This window comes from Humulus lupulus, chromosome X, assembly GCF_963169125.1.
Source record: "Humulus lupulus chromosome X, drHumLupu1.1, whole genome shotgun sequence".
Taxonomy (NCBI): domain Eukaryota; kingdom Viridiplantae; phylum Streptophyta; class Magnoliopsida; order Rosales; family Cannabaceae; genus Humulus; species Humulus lupulus.
Window position 1 is genome coordinate 27,547,507 of NC_084802.1, and position 13,874 is coordinate 27,561,380.

General features: G+C 34.4%; 1 protein-coding gene across 1 annotated transcript; it reads right to left on the reverse strand.

Annotated features, from left to right (window-relative positions):
- Positions 1–1,200: 1,200 nt before the first annotated feature.
- On the reverse strand, positions 1,201–7,330 carry LOC133803116 (protein TRIGALACTOSYLDIACYLGLYCEROL 4, chloroplastic). Its single transcript, XM_062241059.1, has 5 exons — positions 6,978–7,330; positions 6,117–6,363; positions 5,161–5,542; positions 1,604–1,920; positions 1,201–1,524 (listed from the first exon to the last, which is right to left on the reverse strand). Exons 1-5 carry the CDS (start codon positions 7,247–7,249, stop codon positions 1,327–1,329), a joined length of 1,416 nt encoding a protein of 471 aa, XP_062097043.1. The 5' UTR covers positions 7,250–7,330; the 3' UTR covers positions 1,201–1,326.
- Between the last annotated feature and the right edge of the window lie 6,544 nt (positions 7,331–13,874).

Here is a 13,874-nt window from a genome sequence, read left to right on the forward strand (position 1 = left end):
GAGAACAACTCAATATGAAAAGTCAGTGTTGAGGGGGAGTGTTGAAGTCACCACCGACTTTAACATTTCTAGAAGAATTGAGAAATGTTTAGAAATATGGAGTGGTTTCTAGCACTAGGCCTTAGACCAAAAATAAGAGCCCATGTATTAAGTAGACTTTTCTAGATTTACAAATAACTGTAACGTTCTAGTTAATTAAAAGTTGGTTAATGCCCCCTGACTTTGGCATATATAAATAGGGACCTTGGGTACTTTGCAAGTGTGTCCAAGTTTGTAGCAAAGTGTATTTATGGAGTGTCCCAAAAGTGTGAGTCTAAGTAATCACTAAATAAGTGATAGTGTGAGAGATGTATAAGGGTGTCCAAAAAGAGTGCAAGAGAAATTACTAGTGAGTGCTACAAAATAAAGTGTGCAAGTGTTTAGAGTGTGTTGTGGTCAAATATTGTATCTAAATCTTTTTGTAATTACTTTTGTTCTAATGAAGTAATTACATTTTTCTCGTGTTATGGTGCTCTAAGTTTGTATAATTACTTTTGTTCTAAGTCTGTTGTTAAGCAAATTACACCAAAATTCTTTGCTCTTATCTCAACAAAATTTGGGATATCCATCAAGGCTTTTCGAGTTAATACTTGATAATGCCCCAGAATTAGGCTATACTAACTTTTTCACTCTTCGTCACCACTCGTGTGTGGGTAATCATCGGCAAGCCTACTTGATCAATAGGCCACCAGCTACTAATTTGGACAACAAATCCCTTTTTAAGTTTCTGCATGGAAGATCTCCTCAACTATATCTCAGGGGGGAGCTTTAAATAAATTGCAAGGCATTTGAGTCTCTTCATTTTAGCACTGACGTATGTACATTCTGTCAGAGCTTGCTAGCTAGTGCTCTTGCTCAATGAGAGCCATTTTGCTCCAATTTTTCTTCAGATGATTATATTGAATGCTCTCTTTTTCTTTTTGGTTTAATACTTGTAATAAAGTGATAAACCTTCCATTGCACTCATTCACATTAACCCAACTCAGGCTGTTCTTCCATTTTTGGTTACTTTTTATTACTAAATTTGGTATCTTCTAACTCTATTTTTGGGCTTAATTTCCCTCAACAGTTACTAAACCCCAATTTGTAATGCCAAAAACTATCCTTGGGGTTGGACCTTCGTGTTTTCTACACATTCAAAGTAAAATTAGACATGCAAGATTCAAACAGAAATGACCTTTCTTTTTTCCTTCTACTTTTTCATTTTTGGGTATTTTCTACAGTCTAGTTCCCTCCAAAAAAAACTCAATGAAAACAAAATATTTAAACTAGGCACAGAGAATCATGTCAAAACTCGTAGACGCGTAACTCAACCATGCCCTCTTTTCTCTTTGGAGAATACCAGAAAACAGCTTTCCCTGATTGTATTAGCCTGAAGGAGTAAGTCAAGCTGCAAATTAAATCCTCCATGTGAGGTTTATGTTTCCCAGAAGACGAGTCGAGTGAGAACCTCGAATCTAATCGAAACACAATTGGCCCTCCTACCTACAAAGACAAAGTTGTGATTGTTATTTACACCCAACGAGGTTCTCAGGGAAGCCTAATGTAAAGTGTGAAAATGTACCTGCTGTTGAAAGATCAAATTGAGCCTGGGATGGGAATTTGGATCTTCTGCAATTTTAGAAGAGGAACTTTTGGAACCGTCGAGAATCCTTTTGGCAAAAGCTGACACGGAAGAAATATCCAACCGAGCGTCTACTCTGGTTAGATCACCATAATACTTTCTAAAATTCCCATGCTGGATAGTATAGCAAACTGAGCCAAATAAATCAGCATTCAGTGGGCTTCTCTTCTTAGTACTTGAAGAAATGCCCTCATGTTCTTTTGATTCAGCACACATTGAGCTCGCCCTCTCCCCGAACCAGGCAGCACAGGTGCCACCTAAGATGCAAGTTCAACAATGATATTCAAACGAAAAAACTTTCTTAAAAGAGAATCATCAGCAGTTTTATGTACATATTTGAAGTAAACCTGTATGCTCCCATTGTTCAAAATCAGATTAACACTAGTGAATCGGAGTGAAACAAAAAAGAAGCTCAAATGGCTGAGAGGATAAGTGTGTGAGTGGAGAATCAAGTCCATGCAAATATATCATAAATATTAAAAGAACAAAATCATGTTTATGAAGAATTCTCCTTGACATTTGGCCCCTGTAAAATCTATGTCTCCTGATTTGGCCAAATATTGATACTAAAGAGAATTAATGATCAAATCAAGCAATTTAAACATTTCCAGCAAATGAGAAAGAATAGGAGAAAAAAAACATTTTAAAGATTTCTCCCAATCTCCTTGAACAAAAAGGATTAGGATAGTTGTTTTCATAAATATCTTAAATCTTTGCTGTCAACCAGGTCTCCAGCATTATTTTGCCTATAATAATTTAAGTAATAAAATCCAAAGTTATAAATACAAGACTTTGGAAAAGAAAAAATCCATTAGTTATAATGAATACGAAATTCAATAGTACATGTAAATTCTCCTTGAAGTGTACGGAGTGCTCTTTTCTTTTTTTTAAAAAAATTGAATTACAGGAATGAAACTTATATTTAAATTCTATCAAACTTAAATAAGGGTAATTGTAAAAGCCACTCGCCACATCACAAGGTAAAGAACTAATTATCCATCAATAAAATATCTAATGAGATTGCAAATTTAGTAATGCTAGATACACTCACAAATCACACACGAAATATATATACATAATGACGTGTCATTATTTATATTTACATAATTAAAAATGACACATCAATGTGTGTATATTTTGTGTGTGATTTGTGAGTCTAAAGTATCACTCTCAATTAAATTATGTCATAACCAAATCAAAATAACAACCATCAGTGGCTATATTTCACAGCAACCATTGAGAATGTACACTTGTGGGAAATATACTTATACACTTTATTTATTTTCCACTCTCTTTATACGATTATGAGGAATGCTAAGAAAACTCTATTTCATACTCTCTTTTGCACTTTCTCATGTAAATACCCACACAAATGAGTTTTATTGATTGTTTATAAAACTTTTAAAATATAAAATATTTGAACAATGCAATTTGTCATGCGTTCACATGGGAGTGTAAAAAAAAGTAAGATAGAATTTTCTTAGCATTTCTCTACTCAAATAAGATTGTTTGACATGTGGATTTCAATAATCAATTTTAATGTTATTAAAATGTGAACTTTAATAAATTTGACATGTCAAGCATTTACATAAGAGAATGTTAAAAAATGTACAAAACAAAATGTTGTTAGTGCTCTACTCTCTCTATATAGTATACATAGTTGAATGATTACTCAATATTTACCCATTGATAATTTGTTTTTGAGCACTTTGCACTCACCCATATATATATAATTCCTATCGATATAAAAAATTTTGTTTTCTTTATTTCCCTTCCTCTTGTCTCTCCTATGTCCCACCAATGAATGACAACTCATTTAAATGTTGATTACATGTAATATTAATTACAAATAATGTTATTTACAACGAGTTTTCATTTCTTTATTAGTGGGACGTAGTATAGAAAGGAAAAATAAAGGCAACAAATTTTAATTCTTGCTATAGAACATATACGATGTTGAGCACCATACACTAATATAGATGGACTCCACAATATTAAATTCTTATGTGGATCCTACAGCTGTATTAGTTTTGGTACCCCTTAGCATTTTAGTATATATAAAATGATAAGATGCATATTAGGCTCCACAACTAATATAAATGTAGGACCCACATAAGAATTTAATATTGTGAGATCCATCTATATTAGTGTGCGGTGTCCAACACAACACATGCTCCATAACAATACTTCGTATATATGGGATATGTTTAATATACATAATGTTTTACACAAATTTTACATTAGAGAAAGTTGAATCTAATGGTCCAAATTAAAGCACTTGTTATTAATAATTAGAAGACAATAATACTTGAAATTTTTCTAAATGTTGTGATTGTTGCTTGCCGAAAATCATTGCTCATCATTCCTCACCAACCTCAAGCTTCTTGCACAATGGATTCTTGCTCTCTTTGCAACTAAAGTTATTTATTTTCAAACAGACCCAACCCTAGGCATAGGCAGGTTAGGCCTGTGCCTAGGGCCCCTAGTTAAGAAGGGTCCAATATTTTAAAAAATGACATTTTTCCGTACAAAAGGCTCCAAAAATTTACAATAATACCATTTTATATTAATTATTATAAAAATATCAAAATTTTCCTTGGGACCTCAAAACTGACAGGCCGGCCCTGTTTTCAAATCCTCTTTTGCTTTTGCAAAATATATGCAAATAATTCCATCTAACACACAATGATACACAAGTAACTATTAAATGGACACATCCATTGTGTTACCAAAAGTACCACCACTCAAAAACATTTCATCTAGAGCTTTGTTAAAATAATGGAGCTGGTTGATTGGATATTTAGAAGCTACTCTTAAGCTTTTGAAGATCCAAAAATACTTTTAAAATTGGTTGGGTTTTCAATGTGTTTTGACTTTTAGCTCTAAAAAGCCTTTTGAGAAGAAGTTGGCCTCAATGGCTTCCTCATAAAATGCTTCTCGAGAAGCTAAAAACTATGAGCCCAGCCAAACAGGCCAATATACATGTACTATATTGCTTGCCTTTTAAAAAAAATGAATAGAAAGTAACATTTTTGGTCAAATCTTTATAAAGGAAAATTAATATCTAGCCAAATCTTTCACGGCCTATGAACATTTTTTCTAATAAGATTTTACAGTATATTCTACAAAACTAAAAATTGATTCGAAAGTAACATTTCTGGTTGCAAAAAGAACAAGAACCTACCATGAAAGATAGGAGCTTGAGGTTGAAAATGGACAGCAAGCTACAGCCATGACAGCTAAAAGAGCTGGAAGAATTTTAATTTTTATTGTATTCTAATTGCTATTAACTTTGACTACTAGATCTAACTCCATCTAATAGTATAGTTAAATCTATTTCCTATATAAATATATATATGTATAACAAAGTTGAGAACAAAGAGTATTTTAAGATAATAGTAAACATTATGCACAAAAATAAAAAACATTTTTCATATGAATTAATAAGTAAACTAATGAAAACAAAAATGCCGAAACTTTTGTGACTGTAACATTACCTATAATTCCAGATATTGCAGAATGGGGTTCGCTGAGACGCACATCATATGAAGGCCGCCAAAACAACCCCCTGTCAGTCTTCTCAATTGTATCCTCCCGAGTCTGAACCTTCCTCCAGAAGTCCTTGCTTTTCTCATAAGAAAAAGCAGCTTTTGCACATAATCCAGGCAAAATAGAAGTAGGAGCATCAACACTTTGAGCACTTAGTGCATCAGGATGACCACTGCTTTTATGCAATCCAAGGCGATATCGGAATCCAGATTCAGAAACAAGGGATAATAGATCCAAGGATATTGACTCTGGCACATCCCAATATTGTCCTTTATGATCAATGAATAGCTGAGGCCAAGCGGCCTCAAAAGTGATATCATGACTCGTTAGCTGCAAAGATAATGGAGATGAAGATAAATTAATTGAAATTTGAAACAGAAAGAACTAATAAAAATGTAAGCTGTCAGCAGAAGATAAAAGTCACTGGTCAACCAAAGTTTTAATGCTTTAGAGTTTAATATGTACAGACTACAGACAAAAGAACCAGACATTTTAAGTAGGAAACTTGTAAGCTGAGATGTTAGAACTGAAGTATGCATCTAACAACATTGTCAAGCATAAACTAGTTTTAACTCACTTAAGATGTATGAATACGAGACATGAAAACACGTGAGCCATCCATCCATTCAAAATATAATCTTGTAAATCCTTTTAGCAAAAATGAGAATCTTTGTTCTCAAACGTCTGATCATGTTCAATCATTAAATACGCAATAGATAAAACACACAGATAACTAATTTGCAACTCGATATAAGAAAATCAAAATTTTGGAATAACACTACCAGCCAAATGATTTAAACACAGAACTTCAATCAGGTGAACAGTTATGCAGCCAGATAAAACAGCTATGTAAATGAAAAGGTAAAAAAAAGAAGATTTTCAACATTTTAATGCAAACAAACACCTTCTGAAATAGCATCATTTTGTGGCGTCGTCGCTTTTCCTCACCATGCCCTTCTGTGCTCCACCTTATGAACGAAGAGGGAGTCGGAGAAAACTGTGTTGATAATCCAAATGAATAAAGTGACTTTTCCAAAACATGCTTTGCCACCTCTTTGAAAGAAGGGAAATCTGTATCCTCACTTGTAAATTCAGCTTTTATAGAAGATATCAGTTTCTTCGGTCGGAACTGCCCAATAAATCCAACCCACCTATACTCGATAATTGTCATGTAGATCATCATCAGTTAACCATATTTGAAAACTCACTGAGTATATCTTCTTCAACGAAATACTATTTTCAAGGAATAATAAAATCTTACTCAGATGTTGGAAAAACATCTTTCAAACGACTCATTTCGCATATCTTATACCTAGCTCAGGACATCATAATTATCATTAAAAAAATCAGCCCATTTCAAACCAAGGGAACAAAGTCCATGGATTCCCTCCTTGCTCGCACAATTTTACTCTGAAATTCTACATAAACAAAACAACTTTCCTAGCAGGAAATTGCGTTTTAAACTACTTCTTTCTCCACTAAACTTAGTGTGAGAATCAAAACATGCTATTAAGTCCAACGACTAATGAAACTTAGGAGATTAAAGTTACTTCAACCAATGAACGTTTTCTCCCTCTTTCATGGTTTAACACCACAACTCAAAAACCCCCCACACCCTATGCAACTTTACCAACCCACATTTTCATTTTCTGGTTGAAACATTTCGACCCACTTAAATTTTCCAATAAACCAAACAAAGCCAGAGAAAAAAAAAAAAAAAAAAAAAAAGTGAGAGACAGCAGTGAGTGTGTGTGGGCTTACTTACCAGTTGGAGGTGACGGGCTTGAGCAAGAGGGATTGAAGAGTGAAAGAACCCAAGTCCTTGGATGAAGTGGGAGAGTAAGAAGGGATAATGCCAAGAGGAAACCCATTTCCCAAGAAGGAGACTTGCTGTATTCTAATTGCTCGACTTGCTCGAGCAGCGTCCATGGGGAATGGCTCACCCGGTACAGCCTTGGCCGCGCCTTCAAGGACTCGAGGCGTAGCCACGTCCAAATCCCAGAACGCCGAATCCATGGCCGTCCTCAGCCTCGCCATGTTTTCGGCTGAGAGAGAGAGAGAGGTGATGGGTTTTGGAGGAAGCTTTGTCTGTGTTGGTTTTCCTTATCTATGTCTTTTTTTCAACTTCCAAAAAGGGAGAGGGTTTTGTATGAGGTTTTTTTATTTTAGGGTATTTGAGTTACTAGTCCTTGGAATAAAACTATTTTATACTTTGGTCCTAAAGTTTTTTTTTTTTTTTGCCTAATATAAATAATTTGTTTTCCTAAATACAGCTTCAATAAAAAAAATTCACTTTTATTAATACAAAAATTAGAAATTTGAGAATTGAATTATTAATAAAGGTATTAAATTCACTCGTGTTTTTCTTCTCTTATAAAGTCTTTTAATTTGGTATCAAATTCTCAAGATATAATATATATTTAGTATTTTATATGGAAATTGTAGTGTATATTTAATATTACATATATACATGAATTGTATATTTTTTTTAAAATATAATTACACTAAATAGTTATTTTTTACAAGGGGTAAGAATCCCTAAAAAAAAGAGTATTTTGGGATTAGTAAGAGAGGTGAGTGGTGCACTCAAATGAGATTTCTAATGAGGCTTATATATGAATGTCACTCTCACTTGCATATTTAGAACTCAAATAGGGTGCATGAGTAACACTTGTGAGCTGGGGTTTATATGATCTCTTCTCAATAGTCAACCTAATTTAATAGGAAGAAATTATACTAAATATGAGATTTATTGTTAAACTTTTAAAAATAAGGCAGTTTTTTTTCTTTAAGTTTTCTACGACATATTTTTTTTTTTTACATTTTTATGGGGATTTTTTCTCATATATTTGTAAAATTTTATTTGTATACCATATTTTATTTTTTATACATTTTTAGTAGTTTGGTTTTATATGTTTTGAGATTATTTTTATAATTTTAATCTATTTGTATTATATTTTAGAGACTTTTTTTATTAAAACATTTATAGGAAACTTTTGTTTCATTTATACGGTAAGTAAAAAAGTTATTTCATTAATATATAACCTATTTTTTTATTTTTAAAATTATCGTCGGTACTACAAGAAATAGATGTGTGAGATCTCTTTGACTATCTTCTCATATAATTTTGTTATTAGTTCTCTGTACGCATTTATAGCTTACCCATTTGAATGTTCAACAATTTTATCATGATGTGAGATCTCTTTAATTACCTTCTCAAAAATTGTAATTGAAGAGTGGATACAAAATTACAATTTCATAGACAAAAGGATCTCTAGCTCTCATATTTTGTTACTGTGTTAACCAAGGGTGATGAGGGTGCATCTATACGACCTTGTGAGAACTTCGAGATTTCCACTAGTATCATTTATTATCCACAAACATGAATATAAATGTTCAAAACATAAGTTGTTGTATCCATCGTTGTACCCTTTCCAGATATTTCAAAATCTATAGCAAGCATTAGTCTTTAGTTTTGATTTGAAAATCTTTATATATTAGGATCCTTGTTATGATCTTTGATGTCATACGCACTAGGTTTAAAGGCTCATCAAAACCCAAGAAAGTACAAAAATAAAGCTAAAAATATCTTCTAACTACATGAAAGAATAAATTAGTTCCCTACAGTAAAGATAGCAATTAATTGCATGTACTAACTCAAATTTTTACTTATTGGTAATCATACAACAAAAAGCTTAGCAAAAAAAAAAAAGGAGTTATAACGTTAAGAAAAAGGCAATGCCAATAAGTAAAGGTAGGTCAAGTATTTAATTTGTAAAATAAGATTTTATAAGTTGATATTGATTGCATGGGTTGCTTAAGAATGATTAATTTGCATAATGATGTTGCTATAGTTGCTTAAGTTCCAAAAAAATTCAAATGAATTTCTTTAACTTGCTTTAGGTTGCAAATGAGGTTGCTTAACATACTTTCATTTGCATATAATTATTTTAACTTGCTTTAGTTACAAATGAGATTGCTTAAGATTCTTTAGTTACATATCAGGTTTCTTAAGTTGCATAAGAGAATAATATGTTCATTTTATGTTGATTTGAGGTTGCAATGGATTGTATTAGTTGTATAAGGATGAAATTAGCAGTTTAGTTTTGAAGTTGTCATGAGTTGCATTGGGTTCACTATAGGGTTAGTGGTGGACATGACCTCCCCCCAAGCTCTTATCTTTCTTTTTAGATTTTTTATAAATTATATATAACTTCATATGGTGAACCCCAAGACTTTTTGATATTCCACAATAGAAAATAAAATGGAACGAATTTACCGATCAATATTTCTGGCTGAGTCGCGGACAAAGTCGCTCTCTTTAAGACGTTTCGCGGCTCTGCCCCAAGTGTGCACGGCAGTCTATCAACCACGCCGTCCCCAGGATAAAACAGCCTCTGATACGAATCCTCCCTGCACCGAGAGGATCGTTCTTGTACATCCTTTATAAAAAAATTGCTCTCCGAAAAATTCTCGCAGAACCCAGAACCCAAAAGGAACTCTCTGTTTTTTTGTATATCTTCCAAAAAAGGTTCTATCTTATTTATACACAGAGAAATCCCCAAAACGGTCAAAAACGTTTTTTTTTCTTAATAAATCAGAGGAGGATTAAGGATTAAACGGCTAAAAAACGTTTATCTTCAATTAATAAAAATAAAACCGTTTTTGGTATTATTAAAATGAACGTTTTAAAATTAATTTAATTAATAAAATGATATAAACGTTTAGATACCTTTGTTTAAAAAATAAAACGTTAACACCACACCACCCACCAGCTCAGCTCGGCTCGGTCGAACGGACGGCGGCGGCGGCGCGCGCGCGTGTGTGGTGGTCAAGTGTGTGAGTCCTCACCCATTCGCACAAATCTGGGTACCCCTTGGGGCACACCCCAAGTCATTGCATTTGCAATATATATACACTCCAAGAAGAGTGTTCCAAATCCATGTGGGACTTTTCCCATATCACACACAAATGTATCAATTTTTAATAATTCATAACAAAAGGTTCCAACAATCCCCCACTTGAATTTTTAAAAATATTTTCTTGAGCAATTTCAGAATCTATAAGATTGTGCATAAACAAATGTATCTTTCGATTTGAACATTTGCGTAGTGAATACGATTTAGATTATACTAGAGTGACACGTAGTCTTGAACTCTATTTCTAACATCGTACCACGCAGCAACCTTTCAAGGGTGTAATCAAAACAGCCCGTGCGTTTATGGCCATGCACGTCTATCCCAGTATAGTGAATGCTCTAGAAATTTTGCCCAAATTCCATAGGAAGCGGCCCCACTTCCACATTCACGTAGGTGAGTCTATCAAGAGTACTCTTGTAGCTCGGTACTCCACTCCACATAGAGTATAGATCTCATTAAGAGTTTCTATTAACTCATCCTCTCATCGCTTCAGGAATTCATGCTTCTATTTGCTTTAATGGAAATAGCATGATTCAACTCATATCACTTCACAACTTGTTATTACCCATTGAACCTAGTTCTTGGGATCTCCAGTCTTTAGGTTGGGTTACCATCATGAGTGATTCATCATTCTAAGGGCAATAGTCCCATTCCCTTCGATGTTTTATGGACTTTCTCTCTAGCTAATCCTTTCGTCAAAGGATCTGCTAGGTTATCATCAGTGCGTACATGATCCACTCTAATAGCTCCTGTTGAGAGAAACTCTCTAACAGTACTATGCTTACGACGTATCTGTCGTCTCTTACCATTGTAATAACGGTTCTGAATTTTTGCAATAGCCGCGGTACTATCGCAGTGGATCAACACAGCTGGTATCGGTTTTTCCCATAAAGGGATCTCAGCTAGCAGGCTTCTCAGCCAACCTGCTTCTTCACTAGCTGTAGCTAGTGCTATCATTTCTGACTCCATGGTGGACTGTGCCAAAATAGTCTGTTTCTTTGATTTCCAAGAAACAGCTCCACCAGCTATACTAAAGATATAGCCACTTGTTGCCTTGGAGTCATCAGACAGAGAGTTCTAGTCTGCATCACTATAACCTTCGAGAACAGCTGGAAACTTCTGATAATGTAATCCAAGGTTCATGGTTCTCTTTAGGTATCTCATGACCCTTTCAATAGCATGCCAATGCTCTATACTAGGTCTGCTAGTAAACCTGCACAATAATCCCACGACATAGGCAATGTCGGGTCTCGTACAATCTGTGGCATATCGAAGACTGCCAATGATGCTCGCATAATCAGATTGTCTTACACCGTCACCAGTGTTCTTAAATAACTTTACACTTGGATCATATGGTGTGCAAGCAGGTTTACAATCAAAGTAATTATATTTCTTTAGAATCTTCTCAATATAGTGAGATTGATCCAGAGAAATTCCCTTTTCGGACCTAGTAATCTTAATACCAAGGATTACATTCGCTTCTCCGAGGTCCTTCATATCAAAGTTAGCACACAACAGAGATTTCACAACATTAACAGCATGGATATTCGAACCAAATATGAGCAAGTCATCCACATATAGACATACAATAGTGCAAATGTCATTATCAGATTTATAATAAATGCATTTGTCACTTTCATTCACTTTAAATCCATGTGAGATAACTAAATTGTCAAATTTCTCATGCCATTGCTTAGGTGCCTGCTTAAGACCATACAGAGATTTATCTAACTTGCAAACCTTATGTTCCTGGCCATGGATCACAAACCCTTCCGGTTGATCCATATAGATCTCTTCTTCCAATTCACCATTCAAAAAAGCAGTCTTAACATCCATTTGGTGTACAACTAGATTGTGTATGGCAGCTAGGGAAATCAAAACTCTAATGGATGTTATCCTCGTAACAGGTGAAAAGGTGTCAAAGAAATCTATGTTTTCTCTCTGCCTAAAACCCTTGGCTACCAAACGAGCCTTGTATTTTTCAACAGTACCATCGGGTTTCAATTTCTTTTTCAAGATCCACTTACAACCTATAGGCTTACAACCAGGAGGTAAATCAACTAAGTGCCACGTTTTGTTAGACTCAAGAGACTCCATCTCATCATTTATTGCTTCTTGCCAAAGGTCAGCATCTAAAGAGCACAAGGCTTCTTGGAGGTTAGCAGGATCCTCCTCTAATGTATAGACACAGAAATCAGAACCATAATCTTTAGCAACTCTAGTTCTTTTACTTCTCCTAGGTTTTGACTCACTATCCTCAATATGTTCATTATTCCTAATCACAGGAATGTTGCTAGTAGATGCGCCCCCACTATTTCTCAATTTAAAAGGGAATCTATGTTCATAAAAATCAGCATCATTTGATTCCACAATAACATGCGCATTTAGATCATAGAACCTATATGCTTTACTATTCATTGCATATCCGATAAATACACATTCATAGGCTCTACTTGCTAGTTTAATTCTCTTAGGATCAGGAATACGAACATAAGCCAGACAACCCCAAGTTCTAAAATAAGACAGGTTAGGTTGCCTATTTTTCAAGATCTCATAAGGTGAAACTTTACTTTTAGACTTAGGAACTCTATTCAGCACATAACAAACAGTCAAAAGAATTTCACCCCACCAATGAGATGCAGCACCAGAATTCAATAAAATAGCCACAACAGATTCAGTAAAAGTTCGATTCTTCCTTTCAGCTTTACCGTTCATTTCAGGTGAATATGGTGCAGTGGTTTCGTGTACAATGCCATGTGAATTATAAAACTCAACAAACATGTTTGAATCATATTCAGTTCCTCTATCACTACGAAACCTTTTAATTTTCTTATTGAATTGATTCTCAATTTCAGTCACAAATAATTTGAACATGTCAAGCGCATCACTTTTATTTTTCATCAAGTACACATAAGTAAAGTCAGAACAATCATCAATAAAAGTGATAAAATAACGTTTACCATTCCTAGTTAACGTTCCGTCAAGTTCACAAATATCTGAATGAATTAAATCTAGTGGCTCAGATTCTCTAGTAACAGACTTATGAGGAGTCTTAGTTATTTTTGCTTGACTACAAAAATCACATTTTTCAAAATCATTTTCTGACACTTTAGGAATCAGTCCTATGTTACTCATGTTCTTAATAATGCGCTTATTAACATGACAAAGTCTAGCATGCCAACCATTAAAATCACACAACATATAAGCAGAAGGAGAAACTTTATTGGATTCAACATTTAACTTAAACATACCATCAGTAGCATAACCCTTCCCAACAAAAATACCATTCTTAGTGATGGTGTACAAATCAGCCCCAATAGTTTGAGTAAACCCAGCCTTATTAAGCAGAAAACCAGAAACCAGATTCTTTCTCATCTCAGGAGTATGCATTACATCTTTCAGTAATAAAGTCTTTCCTGAGGTAAACTTAAGCTCCACATTTCCCATCCCAGCAACAATAGTGGTGTGGGAATCTCCCAACAGCACTTTCTTATCATCAGCAGCAGTGTATGTTTTAAACATAGCACGGTCATAGCAGACATGGCGAGAAGCGCCAGTGTCTACCCACCACCCATCTGATCCACCAATAAGGTTGATCTCAGAAATCATAGCTATAAAAGCTTCTTCAGTCAAGTTAGCCTGCGGAGCAGTGCTTGGCTTGTTCCTACACTTACGTGTCATATGACCTGGCTTGTTACAAACGTAACAAAGGAATTGTCCAGAGTCATTCTGTTTAGGTGGGG

Coding starts and splice junctions, on each gene's coding strand:
- LOC133803116 (XM_062241059.1), bottom strand. CDS start 7,249: ATGGCGAGGCTGAGGACGGCCATGGATTCGGCGTTCTGGGATTTGGAC. Junction 6,364..6,977: donor AAGCCCGTCACCTCCAACTG/GTAAGTAAGCCC, acceptor TATCGAGTATAG/GTGGGTTGGATTTATTGGGC. Junction 1,525..1,603: donor ATTTGATCTTTCAACAGCAG/GTACATTTTCAC, acceptor TTGTCTTTGTAG/GTAGGAGGGCCAATTGTGTT.